The sequence below is a fragment of the Prionailurus bengalensis genome, chromosome A2 (assembly GCF_016509475.1).
Source record: "Prionailurus bengalensis isolate Pbe53 chromosome A2, Fcat_Pben_1.1_paternal_pri, whole genome shotgun sequence".
NCBI lineage: Eukaryota > Metazoa > Chordata > Mammalia > Carnivora > Felidae > Prionailurus > Prionailurus bengalensis.
The window spans coordinates 108,811,628-108,838,490 of NC_057348.1; the positions used below are offsets into that span (position 1 = coordinate 108,811,628).

A 26,863-nucleotide genomic window follows, 5' to 3' on the forward strand; every position below is an offset into this window, starting at 1 on the left:
TAGAGTCTTCTTCCTGAGGCCTTGCTTTGTCACAACTTTTCTGCAGTTTAAACATCCCTTAATTCCTATTGCCCCAGAATGGAGTCCAGTGCTGAATTAATCACTCCAGAGTTCTCAAGCCCCTTGTTTTAGAGTACCAGCACAGCAAGGGCACCAAAAGAGATGGAAGAAAAATGTCTTTCAAATAACTTGATATTGGAGAGTGTTTAAAAGCATGGATGGGGCGCCTGGGTGGCGCAGTCGGTCAAGCGTCTGACTTCAGCCAGGTCACGATCTCGCGGTCAGTGAGTTCGAGCCCCGCGTCAGGCTCTGGGCTGATGGCTCAGAGCCTGGAGCCTGTTTCGGATTCTGTGTCTCCCTCTCTCTGCCCCTCCCCCGTTCATGCTCTGTCTCTCTCTGTCCCAAAAATAAATAAACGTTGAAAAGCATGGATGTAGTTATGACGGGAAAAAAAGGGAACTTTGTTGGACTCTCTTGCGCTGACTTTATCATGTTGCTAAAATATGTATTTCATATATATCTTATAAAATGAAATTGATTTTAAGTTACAGATTACATACAACATGTGATTTTAAGTTTGAGTTCTTCGGGCCTATAAAAGTTTTGTTTGCACAGTGAGTAAGTGCACACTTCCGAGCACAGATAATATGACGCCAATCCACCTTTCTTAGTATATTTCTCACAATTACCTTCCACAGGCCTTTCACTGCATTCAAAGACCACAAACCATACATGTGTCATACTTTCTTTCCTTGCTTCTTCTCCATTGTGTATTTGCTCCCTTCTGATTAGAAGCACGCTCATCAATATTCTGTTTTTAATTTCTCATTACCCTTTCAGGTCCAGCCTAACTGTCACTCATGCCCTGAAATGTTCGTGGAGTTCCTAGGCTGACAGTAATTTCTTCTCCCTCTGTATTCATCAGAGCATATCCTCATTGTCCCATATCCCTTAACACCTGTAACTTTCCTTTACAGCTCTGTGTGTCCTGTGCTCTCTGAGTAAAAGCTTTGCTCACAGACAGCGGACACCTTACCTGATTCATCACTACATTTATTCGCTAGTCTAATAAACTAAACTAGTCACCACCTGAACTAAGCACTAGGGGGTCTGTGGTTCAGCAAATGATGGAACCACTATTTTAAAAATGGTCCATCTTAGAGAATGCTGTTTTCTGAAGCTGCTACGGAGATGGTATGGTGTTTTGCACATAGGATTACCATATGATCCAGCAATCCCACTTCTGAGTATATTACACTCAAAGGAAGTGAAAACCGGGACTCAAATTGATGTTTGTACACCCACGTTCATAGCGGCGTTATTGGCAAAAACCAAAAGATGGCTGCAACCCAAGTGTCCATAGACTGAGAAATGGAACAACAAAATGTAGTAAATACCTATGAAAAAATATTATTCAGCCTTAAGAAAGAAGGAAACGCTGACACACACTATGACATGGATGGACCCTGGAGACATTATGCTAAGTGAAATTAACCAGGCATAAAAGGACAGATATTGTCTGATTCCGCTTAGGTGAGGTACCTGGAGTAGTCAAATCCATAGAGAGAGAGAACTGAAGGATGGTTGCCGGAGGGCTGGAGGAAGGGGGAAAGTGGGCAGTTAGTGTTTAACGGGTACAGAGTTTCATCTGGGGAAGAACAAAAACTTCTGGAGATGGGTGGTGGCCACGGTTGCACTACCATGTAAATGCACTCAATGCCACAGCACTGTACCATTAAAATAGTAAATTCCATGTTATATATATTTTACCACAATAGAAACAGAGTTCAGGGAATGAATGCTTGTTGTGCTTCTTTAGATGAAAGGGATATGCTGCTCGTGAAGTTGTGTGTTGATTGGGACCTGGAACTGCTCCACCACGGATGCTCTGAAACTTGAAACTTCTTGGCACGTTTTCGTGTTCTTTGGCACTTTGACATTAATACTTGTTACTAGATTCATACCAAATTTTTGGTTGGAAAGAAACATACCATGATTAAAAGCTGTGTAAATAATTACACCAGCGATTTGCATATTATGCTGATTGTTTCAATTTCCCTTTTCATCTCTTCATTTTCAAAATTTGACTCAAATCCTTACAATATTTATTCTAAATTTTCAAAGTTTGTGTCAATTTCCAATTACTGAATTAATATGTACTTCTTAAAATATCCAAAAATTATTTTCAAATGTACAGGTTAGAAAATGAAAGTCCCCCATGATCTCAAGTGATAACTTTTGTTACCGACTTGGAGTATGTGCGAATGCACACATGTATGTGTATACATGTCATTGGTAACAAAAATGGTATTAGCACATGTTATACTGCCAGTGGCATTTTTACTTTTGGATATCTTTATATGTTTAGATAGCTGTCTCTCTATATTTTTAAGCTACTACACTATATTCTTGTGAAGTTACATGTTAATGTAACCTCTATTCCAATAAAGGGGGCATATTTCACAAATATAGAAAATGTATGCTGAGATGAACAATGAACTTCACATTGTGTGTGTGTGTGTGTGTGTGTGTGTGTGTGCAGGTACACGCACATATGCAGACTAGTATATTTTTGAGTGCTAGGTGTAGAATGGTGGAATTGAGTTAAAATCCCGTTTAAAACTTTCACGGAGAGCTGCAAATTGTTAATTCTACTGTGGCTGGATTTTAACATCCCAAACACTTTAACACACTTGCAATTGGCTGTTTATAGTAGAAGCTGATAGTTAAAAAAAATTTTTTTTCAACGTTTATTTATTTTTGGGACAGAGAGAGACAGAGCATGAACGGGGAGGGGCAGAGAGAGAGGGAGACACAGAATCGGAAACAGGCTCCAGGCTCTGAGCCATCAGCCCAGAGCTCGACGCGGGGCTCGAACTCACGGACCGTGAGATCGTGACCTGGCTGAAGTCGGACGCTTAACCGACTGCACCACCCAGGCGCCCCGAAGCTGATAGTTTAGATGGTTAAGTTAAAATATCCAGATCCAGATGCCTAAGCCTGATCCAGTGGGTTTATCCAAGCCCCCAATTCAGCTTGCTCTTTATAGAGTCACAAAATGCCCTGATGGAAATGCCTCCACCTGAGCCAATGAGTTCTCTAAGCCCCAAGATCCACCTTGTGTAACAAGATAACAAAGGAAGTTTGGGAAATACATTAACAGTGACTCTCAATCCCTGGTATATCTATCTCCCTCTCTTCTTTCAATATTTGTTCATTCCATTAAGTCTAACTCTTCTTAACGTCCTCTACTAAATAACAAAGCTATTGTCAAAATTTAATAAATCGCTGACAACACAACCTCACCACCCACGACAAATCCCAGCTGAAATTTGGTGATTGTTTTGACTCTGATAATTACAATGTTTATAAGATTCCAGTAGTGCAACAATTATACTTTCCACTTTTGTTGTGTCTTGTTAGCTTTACTCCTTCATGGCAAATTATAGATGGGCTTTAATTTTTCCGTATCATTTTAGGCCATGTGGCTTGTAAATGTTATTTTGTAATTTAGCAAAGGCTCTTAAAAAGAAAAAGCAAAGCACTTAAATTGCTGTTGTTGGATTTGTATTTTCAAAACAAAGCCTATGGGAATAAAAATTACTTCTTTCCCATCAAAAATTCCCACGGTGCAAGTATGTTAGTAACTCGTGAAAAATGAAGATACTGTTCCTTTGCAAAGAAAGGGAAATAATATCTATTCACTTTTTCATTGGTCTGATGTTTATTGAGAAGTTACAATGTGAAACACCTGTACAATAATATGTATTGTATCCTACTCTACCTGCAATGGTGATACCAAGGATCTTCTGTAAGCTTTATGAAAAAGCTACCAAATATGAATTCTTCATGTTTGAAAGAACATTTAAGAATATTTAAAGGCCAAATCATTCTGCCTCATAGAAAATCAAAAACTTGCTTTTGGGAGCACCTGGGTGGCTCAGTCGATTAAGTGTCCAACTTAGGCTCAGGTCATGATCTCATGGTTCATGGGTTTGAGCCCTGCATTGGGCTCTGTGCTGATAGCTCAGAGCCTGGAGCCTGTTTCAGATTCTCTGTCTCCCTCTCTCTCAGGCTCTCCCCTGTTCACATTCTCTCTTTCTCTCTCTCTCTCAAAAATAAATAAAAAAATTTTAAAAAACCTTGCTTTTGGTTAGTATGTACACATACAAACTTTTTTTCTTTTTGATTAAAAAATTATTTACACATCTGTGCCCAGGATTAAGGATAATGAAATTCAACCACAAAAATGATTAAATAATATATAATTGTAGTGTTGAAATTTATTAGTTTAGAGTGGTTGCCTCCTTATTCACCTTTCTTTTGATCTTCTTGTAGACGTTATTGTTATTGACTGCAAATGTCTCTGTATTTTTGCTCAGTGGAATGTGGCTTGACAGATTAATTATATGTTATCAGGCAGTTGAAGATCAGCTAAAGATATGTGGCCACAAGAGGGATGCTGATGTCTTTGAGCTGTTCCTTTCTCAAAAGTAAGTGTCCTTTATATAAGAATTAGAAGAGCATCATATTATAATGTTTCACAGATTCACATGTTCTTTTCCATTGTTTTCCCCAAGGACTGGCTAGGCAAGTACCAACCTCTAATTACTTTACCATTCACTGGCGTCTCTATTAGAAAGGCAAAATTAAAATGGATAAAAACAAAGATTATGGAGCCAGGCTGAGTGTGAATCCCAGCTCTGTCTCTTCCAGCTGTGTAATCTTGGGCATGTCATAAAACTTAGGGTTGTCAGATTTAGCAAATAAACATAGAGCAAGTCCAGTTATATGTGAGTTTCAGAGAAACAGATGAATATAATTTTTTTTTTAGTATTAAGTATGTCTTACACTTACTTGGGTTTCTCTGAAATTCACATGTAAATGGGACTCGTATTTTACCTACCATGGCTCCTGCCTGAGTATAACAATGCTATCTGCTTCACAGGGTTGTTGGGTGAAGATTAGGTGTGATAGTAGAAAGTAAAGGGCCTGGTTGACAGTAAGCACTCAGTGGGCATTGAAACAGTTAATATTATTACTCTTATTACAGAATGGCGGCTCATTATACCTCTGTACTATAATAATAATCCTATTATATTATACCCCTAGCCAACAACCCCTATACTAATTTTACAGATAAGTAAGAAAACCTCTTCCTGTAACAACCCCCTTTCATGCCCCTCCAACTCCCCAAGGTGGGAGAGGCAATGTCGGCTCTTCTACAGAGCAGTCACAATGCCTGAGATAGAACCCCATGTGTAGGAGGAAGATGAAGTTATGGGTTGGACTGGACCACAGTTTTTACTAGCCAACAAGTGACATCTGTGTGGCTATACTTTGAATTTAATAACAATGACCCTACTCCTACTCTTCTTTCCCCCTTTCATGCTTTTCAATCTCTATGAATTCTATGTATTATTTTAAAATAGGCTAGACATATTTCGACTCATGTAATCTTTGGAACTCAGCTACTTTTTAAAGCAAATGTCCCACTCTATCTATCATTGAAGTCAGTCACTTTATTGCTGGTGATTTGTGGAAATCCTTTATTAATAAACATATTTCTTTTGTGATGTATAATTATTTTAGACTATAAGTGCAGAGAAAAATATTTATCTTGGTAACGTTTCTAAATCTCTTGATAGTAACAAAAAAAAGAGCTGGCCAATTTAAGATTTTTAAAAATGGATATTTTAGAATGGAACAGATATAGTAGATAATTCTGACACACTTAAAGTCATGCTTTGAATCTCTCTATAGATCAACTAGCTTTATAATAATAATACATATTTTATGTGGCCAAAGATCGCATCTCTAAGCCTTTCATGATTTTAACATCTGTGTAGTACAAGGGTATGCAGATAACAATAAGAAAAGCTTTGAAACACTAGAAAAAAATAGAAATATTGATCCTCTGACAGTGAGTAATTACTGGTCTTCTCAACTAAAGGACAATACATTTTATATCCTAAGAATACTAAGTTGTTATTTAATACATCTGGGTACAAAAACTATATGTATTTCTCTGCCTGGATACCATTAAACTGGGTAAACTAGGCTATTTGTTGGAGTCTCTGTTGCCAAACAGGAAAACAAAACAAAATAAAACAACAACAACAAAATCAATTATTTCCTTGAGTAATCATGGAGAATGCATACTGTGACAACAGAGCTAACATATTATTGTCGCCGTAAGTCATTGCCATCATTAGTCGTAGGATTTCTTCTCTTTGTCTTCCACTGGCATCACCCCGAAATCAAGGGCAACAGCCCTTTATTGATTTCTAACAGGTTTATGTGCAGAATTTACCCTTCTGACTTGAATGAAAGTCCTTTTAAAAGGGAATCAACTTTATTACCTTATATAATACAACTAGTACAAGAAAATTAATGACCTTAATTTGACACAATTGATATTTCAAAGTATTAATGTATTAAAATAACTTTTCTGGGAAATCCTCTAAGTGGGGCTTGAGTTTCTCTCCTACCACATAATGATCGTTTTATTTCTCATGGGAACGGATGAAGTTAATGTATTATCATTATTGCCCAGTGCAATAATTTAGGTGTACCAGGATCCAAATTCTTCTTCCCAGAAATAGGCTGCATATCTACAGTGGAGGAGAATGCATTATGCGTATAAGTCTCCTATTAGGAGTTGATTTGAGGAGTCTGGAATATTTTGGGTACCAGAGAAGTGTTCAACAACCAAGAGTGCATGTCTAAAGGACATGTACTCTGCTTGAAGTCTTTTGTTTGGGATACTCTGAGAATTAAAAAAACAAAACAAAACAACAACAACAACAACGGAAAAGGTTTAGGAAAAAACTCTTCAAATACAAGTAAGGTGTGGAAGAGAATGACTGAAAGAAAGAAAGGGCAGGGGTGGATGTTCTTTCCAAGTTTTTACTGAAATTCCACTTGGTTAACATGCAGTGTAATATTAGTTTCAGGTGTAGAATTTAGTGATTCGTCACTTACATATAACATCTGGTGCTCCTCACAAGTGCCCTCCTTGATACCCATCTTAACAGAATACCAGCTAATAAGTGTAAAAAGAATGAGAGCATCAGAAAAATCAGCATTTTATAATCCCAAATCTTCTGATTCACTAAGTATCATCAACCGAAGCTAAATCCATTGAATAAGTTATTGGGGGACAAGACATACACACAGTCGTTAGAGTTTTGCCCCACACATAACTGCTCAATGACAACATTCATATACTTTTACAATGGAGAAACTTGGCAGATGCAGCCTGAACCCCATGACTGAACTTCCTTCACCAAGAGTGGGGCAAAGTGGCATCGCTTGCTTCATAATGTGATGCGGCAATCATTACCTTTGTAACTGAAAAATGGCCCTCCTTGAATTTAATCATGAGGAAGCCATCAGACAAATCAGGAATGTGAGACATTCTCTCAGAAAAATGTCCTGGGCTCTTCACAAAGTCAGCGTGAAGGTAATAAAAGGAGAGGGAGTGACTATTCTAAATTTAACAAAACAAAGGCATTATACCAACTAAAAATGCAGTGCATGAATACTGATGGGATTCTGGATTGAAACAAAGATGTGCAGGAGCAACAGGGACGACTTGAATATGAAAAGCATGGTAGACGCTATTATTGAATTCAATTTAATTTTTAGGGGTGATAATGGTATTGTGCCTCTGCAGGAGAATGTCCCTATTTGAGGGATACGCATGCTCAAGTGTTTAAGAGCGAGAGCCCTACGATGATAAGTCTGCAAATTATGTTGGAATGGTTCACCAAGAAAACTATCAAACAATAAGGACATATATTATATAGATTGGAGATAGCGAGCAGAGGTGTGGCAAAATATTAAAAATTGCGAGGGCTATCCAAACTTTCAATGTACTATTCCTTCAACTTTTCTGAATTTTGAAATCTCTCCATATGAAAAGTCGGTGAGAAAGTTTCTTTTGTTCAGAAATGTTGTTTGCATGATTTACAAAATACGTTTTCACAAAAAATAGGAAAATACTAGTCCCTCAGTGTCGCAAAGCCAAAAAAAAAAAAAAAACCACAAAAATTTGTGAAAGGATGTTACCACAAATGAGTTAATGTATATAACATTAATTAACATTAACAATTTTTAAGGGCTTAGAAAAGTGCCTGCCGCAGAGTGTGTGCTCTATGCCAATGTTTGATAGAGACATATGTGTGTATGTACCCAGCCTGGGCACACAGTTTCTGCCATTAGAAATAAAAGAGTACTGAATATTTGAGCCCATAGCAGTCAAGGGCTGACTATTCTCAGGATTTTGCCCACTTCACTGATAATTCCCCCTCTCCACCCCAGGCCTGTCCCTTTGCTGAGTGAGCCACATAGCAACAGGACTCAGGACCACCTGTATAATTCAAAAAGGATGGTGATATTTTGATCCCATAATTAATAAACAACAAAGGAAGAATAAAACACTACCTAGTCTCTGTCTTTTGACATACTGCCATTTCCACGTCTTAAGTACAATGTGGCCAAGATTTGGACAACCCCAAAGTAAGAACCTCAAAGACACTGTGGAAGTAGGAGCTGATGGTGTTTTCCACATTTATGTGCAAGTCCAAGGTCTTCCACACTCACTTTTCCCCCTCTGCCCTGTACCCAGTAAAACCTTTTTTTTGAATATTTATTTTTGAAAGAGAGAGAGAGAGAAAGTGCAAACGAGTGAGTGGGGTAGGGACAGAAAGGAAGGGAAACACAGATACTGAAGCAGCTTCCAGGCTCTGAGCTCTCAGCACAGAGTCCAAAGCGTGGCTCGAACTGACAAACTGTGAGATCGTGACCTGAACTGAAGTCGGACACTCAACCAACTGAGCCACCCAGGTGCCCCCAAATCTCCTTTTTTAATTGTGGTGCCAATAAATGTAATCACAATGAGATGTAAATTTCTAGGAATGTGATCAAATGTTTTCCTTAAGTATTTTCTTTAACTGGCTGACAAAATCTTAATTCAAATGAATGAAGTGTAACGATGGTATTTTGGAAATTAGTAGAGAGGTGTGCCAACAACTTTGAAAGAACAAAGGGAGAGGCCTTTACAGTTATTCCAAAGACCTACTATATAACCCACCTTACCCATGAATAAATTAATTGTTGCTAATTAATTGTTAAATTAAATTAAATTAATTGTTGGTAATGTTAATTTTTTTCTTTCCTTTCCAGGGAACTGACGGAAGTCATTGATCTCTCTAGGTTTAAAAAATTAAAATACTTATGGCTACATCACAATAAGGTAGTTCTATTTTATCTTTAAATAGCTCTATAATTAAATCACAATCTTAATTTCATGTTTTTGATGAAGCTAATCTTTAAAAGTATTAATATTCTATACTCCTAATTTAAGTAAGAAACAAAATTCTTACGTGATCTGTACCCTCTGGTACTAACAGGTGTGTAAAGTCAACTTTTTTTCTTTTAATGGATTATTCCAAAGTAGGTTTTTTCAAGTCTAATTCCTCTTCGTTGGCCTCTCCCAACTCCTCCTCCCCTTTTATCCCAGTGGTACCTGAAACTGACAGTTTCTGGGCTGTGGCAAACTACTCCCTTGGGCAGGATCCCTTGTAAAGTACCCCAGATCAATATTCCTTCAGTGGTCTGGCATGCACTTCCCAGCACTCACACACCTTTGTCCTCCTGTCAGAAGCCAAGCAGGTGGTCACCTCCCAGTGACCTAAGCCGATCTACTTTCTCAGGAAGTGGCAGACAGTAAGCCACCATGTCCCCACCTGCAGGGAAGTTCACTAAGTATGGCCTTTAAAGGTTCTCTTGGAGGCTAGAGTTTGGGAGGCAGTGCCCTCCCACTGCCTCCCCCATAGTGGGTGCCTGGCTGGGGCTCCAAGTTCTTTCCAAGGCAAAGAGCAGAACTGAACTAAAATGCGAGCTTAGACAATCATCAGTTAGTCGGTTATTCTCAACTTTCAAAAATTTGACTTCCCAACAGCTTGTGTTTTGTTCATTACGAACTCATGATCCAATCTTAACATTCTGAATTTCGACTTTCAAATACCAGCTGATTAAAAAGAAATAATTTCAGTTTTCAGCAGTAGTCTGCTTGTCAACAGTAGTCCCGACTCAAAGCACAGAATCCCTAAGCAGCCATGTTTATACAAGCATTTCAATATTACATGGCATTTTCAGTCTTCTCTTTTTTTTCTTAACTAAGTGGGAAATGGAAAATGAAAGTGCTTCTCATATTAAGTGTAAGTATAAGTCTCATGAGCTTGAAATGATTTCTGAGAGAACAAAGAAATCACCTTCAAGGCCCAGGCGACTAGCAACTGAAATGGAAAGTGTATGCACCACTTAAGGGCACACAAGTTTAAAACTCTTTTAAACACTCTGCCAAAAATGATCCTGGGTCACAGTGTGTGCCCTCTAATTAGAAAAAGATGGAAATCATCAGAAGCATGACCAGACTGACTAATCTTTGTTTCTCACGTGTGCCTCTTGTGGTGTTCAGCTCTGAAGGAAAGAACGTGTACAAATATCAGCAATGTGTCTACAGGGAAAGATATAATTAGGGATTCTTAAATATCTTTTAGCTTTGTGTTAGTGGACACTATCCCATTTCCAGTCATTGAATTTTCACACAATTGACTTGAGACACATTATATACATAGGAAAGGATGGTACACACGCTCAACTATGTTTCTTTCTTTTGTTTCTGATGGGCAGTGGGTGGGGAAGGAATGGAGGAGGCTGATTTCTCTTCATGTGCCTGGTTATTTACATTCAACAAACTCACTATATTATTTCCAAAATCATCATCATTTAACTTTGTTCTTTTAAAAAATAGACTTACTTAGTTCATATAGCAATGAAAAGATACCTTATCCAAAAATCCGGTGTTCATTCGATAAGTAAATGAGCTCCTGTAAGTTTTCCTATTGGTCAATAATTGGCTGGTTGCTAAGCTGCTGAATACTTATAGTCCATGAAAAATTAAAGCCTTAATTTAGGGGGCACCTGGGTGACTCAGTTGGGTTAAACACCTGGCTTCTGCTTAGGTCATGATCTCACGGACAGTGAGTTGAGGCCCCACTTTGGGTGAGCTCAAGCCCTGCTCTGGGCTCTGCACTCTCTCTCCCTCTCTTTATCTCCCTCTGCACCTCATGGAATTGCCTCTCTCTATGCCCCTTGCTCACTCCTGTGCTCTCTCTCTCTCTCTCAAAAATTAATTAATTTAAAAAAATGAAGTATTATTCAGGATCCCAAACTCCAATGAACATACTAGCTATGATAGTACTTCAACAAAATCCATATGTAAAATTTTGATTATTACTTTTCTTTTTTTTTTATTTAATTTTAATTTTTTTAATGTTTATTTCTGAGAGAGAGAGACAGAGCGTGAACGGGGGAGGGGCAGAGACAGAGGGAGACACAGAATCTGAAGCAGGCTCCAGGTTCTGGGCTGTCAGCATAAAGCCTGCTGCGGGCTCGAACCCACTAACCATGAGATCATGACCTGAGCCGAAGTCAGACCCTTAACCGACTGAGCCACCCAGGAGCCCCACGATTATTACTTTTCTTTAAAATCTAGATAGCACTAGGATGACCGCAAAGAAGTTAATATACCAGCATTGAAATGATGTGTAAAAATACAATGAAAAACATCAACACTGACACAGGAATGTAAATATTTAGAATTGCAACATTTTGTTAACAATGACCAGAATCTGTGACTGGCATTGTTCTTACATTAGAGAGTATCTTGAACTACCCTCTATTTAGGAAAAACCAAGGCACAAAGTGGTAAAGTAAAATGAACACATCTTTGTTGTTTACTCTTTTATACTCAAGAATTTTGTTGAGGAATGTGTATTGGATATTATTGGTTGTCCATCCAATATCCATTTTCTCTTTTTACCTAAACCGCAGAATCTGAATTTAGGTTTTGGTACATACTTCTCTTTTTTAATCAGGTAGATGACCCCATCACCAGTTGCAGGGAATGGATCCTATACTGTCTAAGCCAATCGGGATAATCCCATCCTCCTTGTGAGTGGCTAGTCAATGAATGGGCACATAACCCAATTATGGTAATAGAGACAGAGGAGGCATCTGCTAGGAGGCTTCTGTGAGACGTCTCCTCAGTCCTAAGAGGGAGCACTAGAAGAGAGGTCCCTTGGTTCCTCGATAATTTCTTGCCTAGATATGAAGCCAGGAACCATCCTCTCAGCATGAGAATGTAAGCAACATTTAGAGAAAAGTACAGCCCAGGGACTCATTGTGATACTAGGACTGAGGCTCTCATAGCCTCTGGACTTCTTGGTATGTGAGGTAATAAATGTTCTCATCTATGTGCCAGTTTGAGTTTAGCTCAGAAGTTACCTGAAGCCAAAACATCCTATCTGATGTGGCTCGTTTTGTACTTACGGTTAGGCTACTGACAGAATGTAACAATAAATGTGATGGTACCTGCTCTAACGATAAAATTAAGAAGGGCAGAGGGAGTGGCTCTCTCTACTCATGGTAAGGGCATGGCATTTGCAAACTACCTGGAATGGAATATGAGAAAGCTATACTCTTGGGAGGCAATGAATGTAGTTTGGTGTATTTGGAACCTAACATGGCTAGAAGCAGGTGTATGTTTCCTCATCATTCTCTAGTGGGTGATAAAACTGGCGCATCTAATCTGACCCTGGACTTGCAGATTCAATAGGTAAAAGTTGCTTCCAATTCCCCAGCTTTCCTAGGTTTGCTCAGGCAACTCTGGTTCCTTTAGTACGCTCTCTGAGGGCCTATTTCTTCCTCATACTGCATAGATATTCACTAATTCTGCAGCACCTCCATTTCTGGGTCACCTTTTCTCATCTCTCCGCATGTAATTAGTGGGAGCTCGCTGCTCTTAGATGCACATTAACCGAAGCCTTTTAAATACTCCCTTCTTTGTCTCATCTTCTAGAATGCCTGACCGAGGGAATTTTAGGTCCACAGCTAATCCTTTCCAACCTTCCATGAGAAGTTGAGTGATTTGCATTTTATACTACAATTTCAAGTGGTCTATACTTTTGATCATTTTGTGTTTGGGCTCATCACCTCAAAAATTGTTTTTTAATTCATTCAATAATGGACTCTTTTTTAAAAAAATTTTTTTACATTTATTTATTTTTGAGGAACAGAGTGAGACAAAGCGGGAGTGGGGGAGGGGCAGAGAGAGAAGGAGACACAGAATCCGAAGCAGGCTCCAGGCTCTGAGCAAGCGGTCAGCACAGAACCTGATGCAGGGCTCGAACCCACGAACTGTGAGATCATGACCTGAGCCGAAGTCGCACGCACAACGGACTGAGCCACCCAGGTGCCCCAATAATGAACTCTTAATATTGGTGCCACAATGCTAGTATCCTTTTATTTCTGGAAGAACGGCCAGTACTTGGGTATATTTCATTTGTCTCAGATTAGAAGAAGCACTTGATGAAAAACCCGTATGTTGCTTCACCAAGCAACTGTCAAAATGGAATCTGAGTTTCTGCCATGTAGCAAAGACCAAATAGGTGACACATTTTACAAACTAAATCTAAATAAAAGTACCTCTTCTGGCAAAGGTATTGTTCATAAACTTCATCATGTAAAAAATAATTGAAATACTTATTTATAATAACATATTCCATACTAACTAACCAGAGAATGGTCAGATTAAAATAAGCAAAATTGCTTTGAGAAAGATGCTGGACTCTGGGACACCTGGGTGGCTCACTTGGTTGAGCGTCCAACTTTGGCTCAGGTCATGATATCAAGATTTGTGAGTTCAAGCCCCATGATGGGCTCTGTGCTGACAGCGTGGAGCCCGGAGCCTGCTTCTGATTCTGTGTCTCCCTCTCTCTCTCCCCCTCCCCTGTTCTGTCTCTCTCTTTCTCTCTCTCGCTCTCGAAAATAAATAAACATTAAAAAAAAAAAAAAAGAAAGAAAGAAAGATCCTGGACTCATTCTTCTACACCATTATGTTACTCTTTCCTATCTCCCAAGCATTCAGCACATATTGAGAATTTTGTAAATAGCACAAATTTGGTTATTTTAGGAAGGGACATTGATGCTCAAAATTAGCAATTCACAATTTGAAAAAAGAAATAATTATTTTTAATGTGCTGTTTAAAATATTTGTAAAGAGTTCTTGAATTACTACTTTTTTTCAAGTAGCTTTACAACATATATCATGGAATTTTAGTTGGTTCTTTCAATAAGGTTTGGATATATATATTTATATATTCATTTATATATAACATACCTTGTTCTGAAAAACAAATTTAGAGCAGCACAAATCCCATAGCAGAGCATAAGAACTGTTAAGGAATAAAATGAACTAGCATGCATTCCATATAATTTGGGCTCTTACATGTTTCTGTTGCCTCAGGTCAACATTAATTCTATCCTTTATGTCAACTTTGTTGAGAGAATTATGTTTTGCCAAATATTTAAAACCTCTTCAAAAAAGTAAATCAACATAAATAACCTAAATAAGGCTTCACTGAATGGTTATGAAATTCATAGATATCTACACTGTGTATCTAGTTATGATTTAAAATGATTTAACCAAAAAATGTAACCTATTTTGTAAAAGGGCATATACAAAAACTTCAATAACATGGAATACAGAGGGGAAAACATGAGGATAAAAGTCTTTGTATTGGATATAGTTATTCCTGAATATTTTTAACATATAGATTTTATTTTCACATATTGTACATATTTTGAACTAAGATACAAATGAATGCATTGTTTTCATTTCTTCTACAATAGCACCATAAAAATGAACTTAGGAATCCTGGAAGTATATCGACTTTTTTCTTTTCTTCTCCTACATAATTCAATATGTATTATTAAACCTCTACCCAACTAATACTTAGACATTTATGTAAATTTAGGAGATATTGTGATTTCTGTCATCAAACATACAACAATATACCCTTTTAAGTAACACATAATTATAGAATTTCATCATTTTTTAAAATTTTTTAACACTTTATTTTATTTTTTGAGAGACAGAGAGAGAGAGAGAGAGAGAACATGAGCAGGGGAGGGGCAGAGAGATAGGGAGACACAGAATCCAAAGCAGGCTCCAGGCTCTGAGCTGTCAGCACAGAACCCGATGTGGGGCTCAAACCCATAGACATGAGATCATGACCTGAACGGAAGTTGGACACTCAACCAACTGAGCCACCCAAGCGCTGCCCCCCCCCCCCCCATCGTGTTTTTTTAATCACTGGCCTACGGTGATTTGCCCCTAGGTTTTTGAAACTAGGTAGGTTGTAGGTCAGCCAGGTGCAAGCAATTTTTGAGAGATACCCGTATTACCCAAGAGATCAACATTAGATCAAGTGAATGGGGCAAGTCAAGCCAGTGACTCAAGCTGAGCCTGGAAATGAGCTTGACTGACAGCTCAGCTTCCTACTCTGGATGGTAATGAAGTGCAGTGGTTCCCAGCAAGGACGCTGGAGCCTGAGTCAACCTCAGTTCTGCCATATGCTAGCTGTGTAATCTTGGACAAGTTACTCAACAGTTCTGTACCTCAGTTTCACTTCTTAAAATAAGGTAATGATAGTACTCTTACCTTATGAGTTTATCATGAAGATTAAATAAATTGATATACGTATCATCCAGAAGACATTAATTTGAAAATATTTTGAATAAAAAATACTCTTAGTTTGAGTAACGGAAACTTTTAGATTGAGTGATGAAAAATATTCCATAAGCCAATATATACAACTTTAATTGGTTCTTTCAATAAGGTTTGGGTATAAATATATTTATTTATTCATTTATGTAAAACATACCTTGTTCTAAAAACGGCTTAGAGCATTTGAAAAATGAAATAATAATATTTAATGTGCTATTTTAAATATTGGTAAAGAATTCTTTGGATTACTACCTTTTTTTCAAGTAGCTCTACAATATACATCATGGAATTTTAGTTGGCCCAGTATATACTGGACATATATGTTTAGAGATTAATTATCTTCTATTTTTTGTCAGTTTCACACCAAATATTTTTGGGTATATTTTAAATATGATTTTTGGTGAAAAACATTGCTGATATAGTAGAAAAAGATAGAGTATTTTCCGTTACTTAAACTGATAATATTTTCTATTACTTCAAAGTATGTATGTTCAAATTAATGTCTTCTGGTTACTTTATATAGAGGTTCCTCTTTTTTAAGGAACCAAATTATGGCGTACTATAGGCCAGTTTTTGATTCAAGAGTTAGACAGACTTGGATTTTAATCCTTGCTCTGTTGTTACCTTGAGAAAGTTGGTTAACTTCACGGAGCCTCAGTTTCCTCCTAGATAAATAAGGGATAAAACAAATAACAAAGGGCTACTGTAAGCATCACACTAGATAATGTCTGTGAAAACATCTAGCTCAGGGGCCAACTAATAGTTAGCATTTAATAAATATGACTCTTCCCTCTTCCCTTGACTCTAAATCAGCAGTTATCAACCAGCAGTGACTTTGCACACAGCCCCCCACCCCCATTCTTTCCCCTGCAAGAGGACATGTGGCACTCTCTGGTGACATTTTTGACTGTCACAAGTGGAGTGTGTGTGTGCTACTGGCATCTAGTGGGTAGAGACTAGATTTGCTGTTAAACATACTACAATGCACAGGACAGCTCTCCCAACCCCAACAAAGAATATTCTGGCCCAAAATGTCAGTAGTTGTAGAGGTGGAGAAGCCCTGTTCTAAAAGAATGCCTCCGTGGGGCTCCTGGGTGATTCAGTCGGTTAAGTGTCCAACTCTTGATTTTGGCTCAGGTCGTGATCTCAGTTTGTGGGATCATGCCCCACATCTGGTTCTGTGCTGACAGTGTGGAGACTGCCTTCGATTCTCTCTCTCTTCCTCTCTCTCTGCTTTCTCCCAGCTTGTGCTTCCTCTCTCTCTCTCTCTCCCCCCCCCAAAGAAATAAACATTTAAAAATAAATAAATGAATGCCTCTTCAATTCTAAATTCATGCTGGCATAATTTTTTCTCCACTAGTACTTCAGTGGTTACCTGTAAGTGCTTTAAGTACTCTCAACTCTCTCTCTCTAAAAAAAAAATAATAATAATGGTGAAATAATAATAGCTGTGATTTATTGAGCATTTGTTATGTGTCAAGTCTTGAGCTAAAATAAATGATTTGTGAAATGTCACATCCAATATAAATCCTAAGGCGATCCTTAGAATTAATAGCGTAGACTTTTCTAAATGGATAATTATAATAACGTTTTACTTTAACACTGTCAGTATGAATGTCAGAACAATCAGCATGTGTCCAATTCTCATGCCTAGATCTTGCCTTCAACAACTTACTACATTGCAATGCCTATTCAGTCTTGTGAATTCTACCTTAGAGCGGTCTCTCTCTCAATACCCTCTACCTCTCTTCTCCCTGTCATTACTTTACTCTGGGCCACCATATATTCTTCTGAATTAGCGTAACACCCTTTTTTTTCAACTCCTCCCATTATACTTACTATCCTTTCTAAACCATTTTCTTCTCTGCCATTTTCTTTCTAAAATAAAATTGAACAGTAACACTCCTGTGCACAAAATCTTGTAATAGCTCCCAGGGTCCTCATGATCTGGCTTTATCTCTTTCCTCCCCATTCTCCTATGCATCTCACCCCAACAAACAGTGCAGTCTTAAAATCCCCATAATCATGGTACAATGACATTAATGCTCTTGTGAAAACTGTGATGCTATAATCAAGATGAAATTATGGAATTTATTAGTATTCTTCCTGTGTTAATAAGTAATGCAAGAGAAATTAAAGCCCTGACTAATTAGAAATGTTCTGTCAATGTGTGGTCGGGCAGGCAACTGGAAAAGAAGAGAAGACAAAGTCATGCTTTCCAATGGGGTTTGTTTTCTATATTTATGTCGGGTGTGGCTATCATTAGATCAGGGAGTGGTAAGGGGAAGGAAGGCAGTGAGTTGCTGTCAGGAGGCCAGAAGGAAGAGTAGAAAGGGATAGGAAGCCAACTGGGATCCGCCCCTCATTGTGTTGCTAGGTCTCCTACCTGGGAAGAACACAGCCCCTCTTATGACCTAACAAAAGCTGTGGTGAAATTACTGGTGGTCCTCCTGCATGGGCGCTGACATAATTTGGTGCAGATGAATCTGTGAAATGATGAGATAAACAGCACATGTGCCTTTTATAGCTTCATAATTTGCAAATGTTGCAAATATAACAACAACAGAAAAATAAAAAACAATTCATTAAAGAAATCAGTTGTGCAACTTGGGACACAAATCTAACATAGCTTTTCTGAGCTATGAGAGGGCGTGACTAAAATTTGCAATGAATCCTCATTTAATCACACGGTTGGCATCTATCTGAATCAATCCATCAAAGGCCAAAAACATTTCACTGATAACAATAATTCCTATGATAAGCTTTAATAAACACTTAAAACTAATGTATAATCATGAGCATATACTTTTGTATTTATAAAATACGAAGCACTTGGTCAATAACTATTAATGGGAATAGTCTCCCTGATAGATCCTGTACTAAGTAGACAGATAGCCTTATATTTCACTTACCTGCAGCTTTTAGAAGATACCGCCCTGCCTCTGACTCATCCGTCCTCACAACTCAAACAAATTGTTAAATTTTACCCAAGTTATAGGGGCGCCTGGGTGGCTCAGTTGGTTAAGCGTCCGACTTCGGCTCAGGTCATGATCTCACAGTCCGTGAGTTCGAGCCCCGTGTCGGGCTCTGTGCTGACAGTTCGGAGCCTGGAGCCCGTTTCACATTCTGTGTCTCCCTCTCTCTCTGACCCTCCCCTGCTCATGCTCTGTCTCTCTCTGTCTCAAAAATAAATAAACGTTAAAAAAAAATTTTTACCCAAGTTATAGAGTCAATTTTTTTTTTTTAATGGAGTTTTGGTAGAGTAACAGAGCCACTTCTGACATTCAGTTTAGAGTGGAATACCCCATTTCCTGGGTATAGTACTTAATGGTTCATTTGAGGAATTTCAAGAGTGCTTTTGACTCTTTGCAGTTCATATAACTAAATTTCAAAACTGATCTTAAAAATAAGATGTGACTTCACCATATTGTTAGGAAAATGGGGGGGGGGTGGAGGCAATAAGATACCGAAGAAATATGGTTTTCCTTTCCTTAATGAAGACATAAAACTAGCAAGCAAGTGATTAATTGTAGAAGTCAAATGAAGTGTGGGAATGGTCAAGACAATGGAGGTTCATGGGCGTGGAGGTTGTCAAGAAAGTCCTTGTTTAAAAAGATGGGCTGTTAAGCCACAGGATGATGTTGTGCCTTGCCCTTTCTTTGCCCTAAGAGTTGTGGCTGGTCAGGCTGTTAGCACTGGGCCTGCCCTGTGTGCATTCAGATTACACCATTTCTCTGCTAAACCGAGATCTGCTTACAGAAGGACAGTGAGCTGGAGGAGCAGAGATGGTTCATAGACTCCAAGAGCTGGAGCAGGTGCAAGTTTCGTGAAACAAAAAGTGGGTCAAAACAGGGTGAGAAGAAGACAGTAGTGAGATGCCAGGAGATCAAAGGATGGTTTCAGCAAATCCCCCGAGGCGGGGACACCTCCTATGGAGGTCCACTCAAGGATGGTTTGATTCGCTCTGCCGGCCAATGGCTGATCCTTAAGAATTATGGGAAATGTACCAGAGAGAAAAGTCAAGCAGGCTAAAGAGAAGGCGTGACTCACACACAGCTGCAGAGATGGCTTCACCGTTGAGGACAGAGCCCGCGGCACACACTAGTCACTAAATAATGTGTGATGGTGAATCAGTGGGTACATGGGACCACCTCCAATGAGACTGCAGGAGGCAGAACTGGGAGGGAACAAGGTTAGATAGAGCAAAGGGGCTAGGCCAGATTACAGGGGCCTCGAAAACCATGCAAAGAAGTTTGGTCAAGACATTATGAAAGGTTTGTCTTCAATGATCTGAACACATCCTTTTCATCACAAAGTCCTCAGACAGTCCAGATGTGAAATCATGGCCCAAACCAATAATAATAATAACAGCAAACATCAAACTTCTATGATCTTATTATAACTTTATACATATATGTATATACATACACATTTATATATATAATTACTATAGAAAATATATTATTATCTCTCATTTTCAGCTCCATGGAATAACATTTCTAACTAGAAACTATTGTCTGACAGAACTATATCTAAACAACAATGCCATATTCGAGATAGAAGGTATGTCTTACATTTTTTCTGCTGTTTGAATAGATTTTCAATTGAGTAATAACTGGTAACTATCATATAGCTAATGGCAGGCAATAATCTGTTTTAATATTTCTGTTGGTAATATGTAGTGAAATCTATTTTTTTTAATGCTCTTATGGGGATGCCCGTGTGGATCAGTCATTTAAGCATCCGATTACCAGTCAAGTCATGATCTCACAGTTTGTGAGTTCAAGACCCACATTGGGCTCTGTGCTGACAGGTCAGAACCTGGAGCCTGCTTTGGATTCTGTGTCTCCTTCTCTTTCTGTCCCTTCCCCACTCGCATGCGCTCTCTTTCTCTCTCTCTAAAAATGAATAAACATTAAAAAAATAAATACATAAAAATAAAATGCTCTCATATACATTTCATTTTAAGAAATGTGCTTTAGGGGTTCCTGAGTGGCTCAGTTAATTAAGTGCCGAGTTTGGCTCATGATCTCACAGTTCCTGGGTTTGAGTCCCAGGTCGGGCTCTTTGCTGACAAGCCTGGAGCCCGCTTTGGATTCTGTGTCTCCCTCTCTCTCTGCCCCTCCCCTGCTCATACTCTGTCTCTCAAAAAATAAATAAATGTTAAAAAAAAAGAAAGAAATGTGCTTTAGACTACAGTTTTAGTGAAATATTGTCATATACCTTATTCAAAATGTAAAAGAATGTTTTAAATAGAAATTTTGGGGGCACCTGGGTGGCTCGGTTGGGCAGCCGACTTCAGCTCAGGTCATGATCTCGCAGTCCGTGAGTTCTAGCCCCGCGTCGGGCTCTGTGCTGACAGCTCAGAGCCTGGAGCCTGCCTCAGATTCTGTGTCTCCCTCTCTCTGACCCTCCCCTGTTCATGCCCTGTCTCTCCCTGTCTCAAAAATAAATAAACGTTAAAAAAATTTTTTTAAATAGAAATTTTGTCACTCAAACTTTATAAACTTTATGAAGATTTTATAAATACTCTTAATGTTTTTAGTGGCTCCAATTTTTGCCAGACAAATTCCTCTTTCACTCTGAATTAATTTTACATATCTAAGCTGACAGTTTCAAGTCAGATACAAAAGTACATGATGTACTATGATCATGAAATACAAAAGGTACAGCACAAAACATTTTTTAATATCATGTATCATAGGATCAAAATACTATAAATTTTAAGATCCACCGTGAGTTCGGGGCACCTGGGTGGCTCAGTCCATTAGGCATCCGACTCTTGATTTCTGCTCAGGTCATGATCTCACAGTTTGCACGATGGAGCCCTGCTTCTGTCTCTGCACTGACAGTGCAGAGCCTGCTTGGGATCTCCCTCTCTGCCCCTCCCCTGCTTGCACACAGACACTCTCAGAATAAATAAATAAACATTAAAAAAAAAAAAAAAAGATCCACCATGATTTCATGTACTGTGAAGAAAGAAAATCTTCCAATTCAACTATGATGTGGCTATAGTAAAGACACAACCCACTTTCATTTATGCTAAAAATGCGGGGAAATGTGAAATTTAGAATCAACAAAAGTAATGTGAATATTCTTCCTATTGTGTGAAGAAAATATTTAGCTGTGCAATTTCGGGGAAAGTACCAATTCAAATGAGTAATTATTCCCTTGATTGGCCTTATAAATCTAAGTAACAGTGACAAAACAAAACACAATAAAAAGAAGAGTAAAGAAAATAACCTCTCTGAAATCAAACAGAAAAATGATAGCTACAGGAAAAAATGTAAAACAATAACAGTGGGAAGAAATTGACTCTACATTCCCACATCACACTCAATCATTCAAATTCTTATGTTTTGTTGTATTCTCAATGACAATTCACATCATTAGTAGTGACTCCTTTTACCAGCTGAAATGCATTCTTTGCTTTTGTTTAATTGGCATGTTTAATTAGCATTAAAAGCATTTAAAATTTTGTACAAAATAATGTTTTTCAGGCCTGCACTCTCTACCTTCATTGCACATCCTCCTGCTACACCACAATGAGCTAACGGACATTGACGCAACAGTGAAGGAATTAAAGGGAATGCTCAATCTGAAGAGCCTAAGTATTCATTTGTATATTTATATGGCCATAAGTTAAAATAGTAGTAACACAGGAAAGGCTGCATTTTTTAAGTTTCAATTAGATCAGTGGTATAACTAAATACTTAAATATTCCTGAAAAGAAGACTAAATCTTATTCGTTTTAAAAATATGTTTTTGAAAGAATAACAGGTGGAAACATTTTTTGGAGAATTGATATGGCATCTCAAAGGGAAATGATGAAAGTGACAAAAGATTTACATGTTTACACCTGTATGTTTGGTTTTATTTAAAATATAAATGTTTGCACATATTATGTGATTCCATTTATATGATGTGTCCAGAATACATACATCTATTGTGATAACAACACTGAGAGTTTCACTATTTTTAAATAGATTTCTGTTTGCCCACTGCTGGGAGGGAAAGGGGGGACTGGGGAGTGATAGCTAAAGAATTAGGGGTTCTTTTGGGAGTGATGAAATGTTTTAAAATCAACTGTGATGATGGTTGCACAACTCTTTGAATATACTAAAAAACATGAATTGAATACTTAACAATGAGTGGTATGTGGCATGCGAATTATATTAATAAAGCTGACACCAAAAAAATTAAAAATTTTTAAAGCTTTCCAGTGGGTGAGCAGAAAATTTCATTCATGTGTACTGAATCACCCCCAGGAAGGAGGTGACCTACATAGTGGAAGACAGTGTGAAATGGGTTGGAAAAATAAATAATACATAGTTCTTGCTCAATAAGCTCATACTATTTTTTTTAATTTTATTTTTTTAAATTTACATCCAAATTAGTTAGCATATAGTGCAACAATGATTTTGGGAGTAGATTCCTTAATGCCCCTTATCCATTTAGCCCTACCCCCCTCCCACAACCCCTCCAGTAACCCTCAGTTTGTTCTCCATATTTGAGTCTCTTCTGTTTTGTCCGCCTCCCTGTTTATGTATTATTTTTGTTTCCCTTCCCTTATGTTCATCTGTTTTGTCTCTTAAAGTCCTCATATGAGTGAAGTCATATGATATTTGTCTTTCTCTAATTTCACTTAGCATAATACCCTCCAGTTCCATCCATGTAGTTACAAATGGCAATATTTCATTCTTTTTGATTGCCGAGTAATACTCCAGTGTGTGTGTGTGTGTGTGTGTGTGTGTGTGTGTGTATACATACCACATCTTCTTTATCCATTCATCTGTCGATGGACATTTGGGCTCTTTCCATACTTTGGCTATTGTGGACAGTGCTGCTATAAACATGGGGGTGCATGTGTCCCTTCAAAACAGCATCCTTGTGTTCTTTGGATAAATACCTAGCAGTGCAATTGCTGGGTCGTAGGTAGTTCTATTTTTAGTTTTTTGAAGAACCTCCATACTGTTTTTCAGAGTGGCTGCACCGGCTTGCATTCCTAATAAGCTTATACTCTTGAAGGGTAAATAACCTGTACACAGGTAGAACAGAAGACAGATTATTTTGGGTGTACCAAGGGAAAAGACACTCAGCCCAATGAGTGGGCTTTCAAATTTTAGAGTTTGGAGACTTGTTTACATAATGTCGTGAAGTTGATGTGTTTTTTTCCTATTTATTTTCTATTTATTTCTCAGACTTGCCTGACACAGTGTTTTGAGTATGTGTAAAATGGTGTTGATGGTAGAGATTCTGATCAGATCAATTCATAGAGTAATTAAAGTTTTCATATATTTTCAGTGCTAATCAGTTACACCTACCGTATTGGGGAAAAATGACTTAGGTGCTCATAGGTAGGTTGTTCAAACCCCAATGTTAAAATGACACCAAGTTCATGTGAGCTCTATGTTTTGTTGTTGTTGTCATTGTTAATCTAAAATCTTGCTGATTTTCTCTTTGGAAAGAAGTTGAAGACAGATGTTTAGGAAACAAACAGTAATCTAAGTTGACTCCTACACCCCATCCCTCCCCTCAGCACACCAACTCGGGCCACAAACTGGGCAGTTGGTCAAGACCATTTGCCCTCCCTTATTATCCTCACCCACTCACTAGTTAGTACATATCTATCACCACCCTTTCTTTTCTGCTTCCTCTATTTAGGTTTTCATCATCTTTGGTTACTTCCTGTCTTGTTCTTCTCAGAGCTCTTGCACAGCACAGGTCCAAGGGGCGCATTGATATTGCCTACACACTGAATGCTGTCCCCTGGAGCTGGCAACATGGCAGTCTTGCCCCCTCAGACATCTTTTAACATGCAAATAACTCCAGGCTTATTTATGAAATGTGATAAGGTCTGTGAAATAGTCAGGATTGGCCTGCATATTGGAATTATCTGGCCCTTTTGTGAGGAACAAATGTTTCTGGGATTAAACGACTGATGTGGAACTCTCACTTACCTTCATTTTTCCATAAAATGGGCTAATAGCTAGCCCTTAAGATTGTCTGAAATAGTAAGCTAACTCTGTCAGGCATGTTTTGAAAAAGCATTTCTTGACATTAATGTTATTTTGAAGCAGCAATAAAAACAAAAATGGTATTACTGTGGTTTATGTAAATTACATAATGAATTGAGATGCATGCAGTCTAGAAAATTCTGCTAAGTTGTAAATAGATTTGAAAAACAACTTGGGGCACCTGGGTGGCTCAGTCAGTTAAGCACCCGACTTCTTGATCTCAGCTCAGGTCTTGATCTCAGGATCTTGAGTTAAAGACCTGCTTTAGGCTCTGTGCTGGACAGGAAGCCTACTTTTTAAAAAAATGACATTTTAAATAATAATCATTATAATTACAACATATTTGAATGTCTTTCCTGTTGAGAACATGCTTTCTTATCATGGTCTCATTTAAATCTTCACAGAAATCCTATGATCTGATTAGAATGATTTCCCCTTTAATGGTGGGCACACAGGTCTCAGAGACTTAACCAAACTACTAAGAAATGTTAACATTTAAACCCATGCCTTGTTTCTTTGTTTAGCATCAATCCATTCACTTGTTTAATAAATATTTATCATTTATTTATTCATTCATTCATTCAATAAATATTTATCATGCACTCACTATATGACCCTCTGCTACATGGAAACACAAAAGTAAACAAAAAAAAAAAAAACCCGTCTGGAGCTTATGGTTTTATAACTTTCAGCCTAAATATTTCTTAGAGAGCGGAAGGAACTTGATGTGCAACTAAATGGACAATTTGCTAAATGTAAGAACTCAATAATTTAAGCAGATTTATTTTACAAGACAAGATTTGGAAGTTACCAATCAAGGTTGTCCTATCGGAGCCGACAGGATTATGCCCTGAACAAAGTGCTTGGTGCAGAAGTGAGCGGAGTCTGAAATCCAGCCTGCGTCTCCCTTGTTAAGCAAGTCTGTGAGCATAGAGTTGTGTCAGCCCTGAGGTGGGGTTGCCTTTTCTAGTTCTCTAGGTTGGCCAGCCTGGTCGTATAATGTCCTTATTATTTCCTGTCACAACAGTTGAAGCGACCTCTACTTACAGTCATGGCCATCTAATTCAAGTTACACGACTACAATTGTTCCAAATGAGAATCTTGTAGTGGGATCATTTTTTGAAAGGGAGAGAATGCTATGTCCAATTACCCCAAAATAAAACATTTGTAGAAAAGCTTTGGTAGCAAATATGCACACTTTGAACACTTGCCCCATTTGGGTTGAAGATATTATATGGGAAAAAGTCTCACACGTACTAGACTACTAATTGCATTTGTGCAGTAATGTGCTCAGATTAAGTTTCTCTGAGCCTCATTTGCAATCACAGATTAGATTCAGCTCATTAATTAAAATGAGAGATCCATATATTTTCAAGTGTTAACATTTTTGCCTTTTCAAGTTGTAAAACCGTATAAAATGCTAAAGTGTTGTTATTATTCCACTCCAGTTACAAGTTCTTCAGAGGGTGAGAAAATAGCCTGGAGGGGAAACTTCTAATCCATTTCGGCATTTTCCCCTCCTTTGGCGTTTAAGAGGAGGATTGCCAAGAGATGGCCCAGGAGACACGGGGCCCGGAGCTTCAGGGAGGCCTACCCCAGCTGCCGAGTGTGAGGTCCTGGAAACTGGAATTCCTGACTTCCAGGCTGAGTTAGGAGGGCCCCACCTCTTCTCTCCAGGCGGTCTACCTTTCCACACCCTCCCTCTCCAGCTCCATGTTCCTCTTCCCTCCCTTTCTGTGAACTCTTTCTAAATCAGGAGCTACGTGTTTCAAAGACCCATTTTCTGGCTAATGATGTTCCCTGACCTTCAGTCCCCCTGCCTCTCTCCCAGCACACAGCAGGAAAACACCACCAGCAGCAGCCACAAAATACTTACATTCTGCTGTTCCTAAACTTTCACTCTCCTCATTTCTCTCAAATTTTTTGTTTCCTTAAGCTCCACTATTGGGAAGTACATTCAGACACCTGCATTGCATAAGTTTCTAAATACTTTTTTATTAATGTTGATTTATTTTGGGGAGAGAGACAGAGACAGAGAGAGACAGAGCATGAGCAGGGGAAGGGCAGAGAGAGGGAGACAGAATCAGAAGCAGACTCCAGGCTCTGAACTGTCAGCACAGAGCCCAACGCGGGGCTCGAACTCATGAACCTGAACTGAAGTCAGACGCTTAACCCGTCTGAGCCACCCAGGCGCCCCAGCATTGCA

The 26,863-nt window shown here is 38.5% G+C and overlaps 1 protein-coding gene across 1 annotated transcript in view; it reads left to right on the top strand.

Moving 5' to 3' along the window:
- The window catches only part of LRRC72 (leucine rich repeat containing 72), a 42,365-nt gene that overhangs the window by 1,955 nt on the left and 13,547 nt on the right, over window positions 1-26,863 (top strand). The window contains exons 2-5 of the mRNA XM_043589019.1: window positions 4,420-4,493; window positions 9,190-9,259; window positions 20,122-20,203; window positions 22,141-22,251. Coding sequence (XP_043444954.1) covers window positions 4,420-4,493; window positions 9,190-9,259; window positions 20,122-20,203; window positions 22,141-22,251 — 337 coding nt within the window. The remainder of the gene's footprint in view (window positions 1-4,419; window positions 4,494-9,189; window positions 9,260-20,121; window positions 20,204-22,140; window positions 22,252-26,863) is intronic.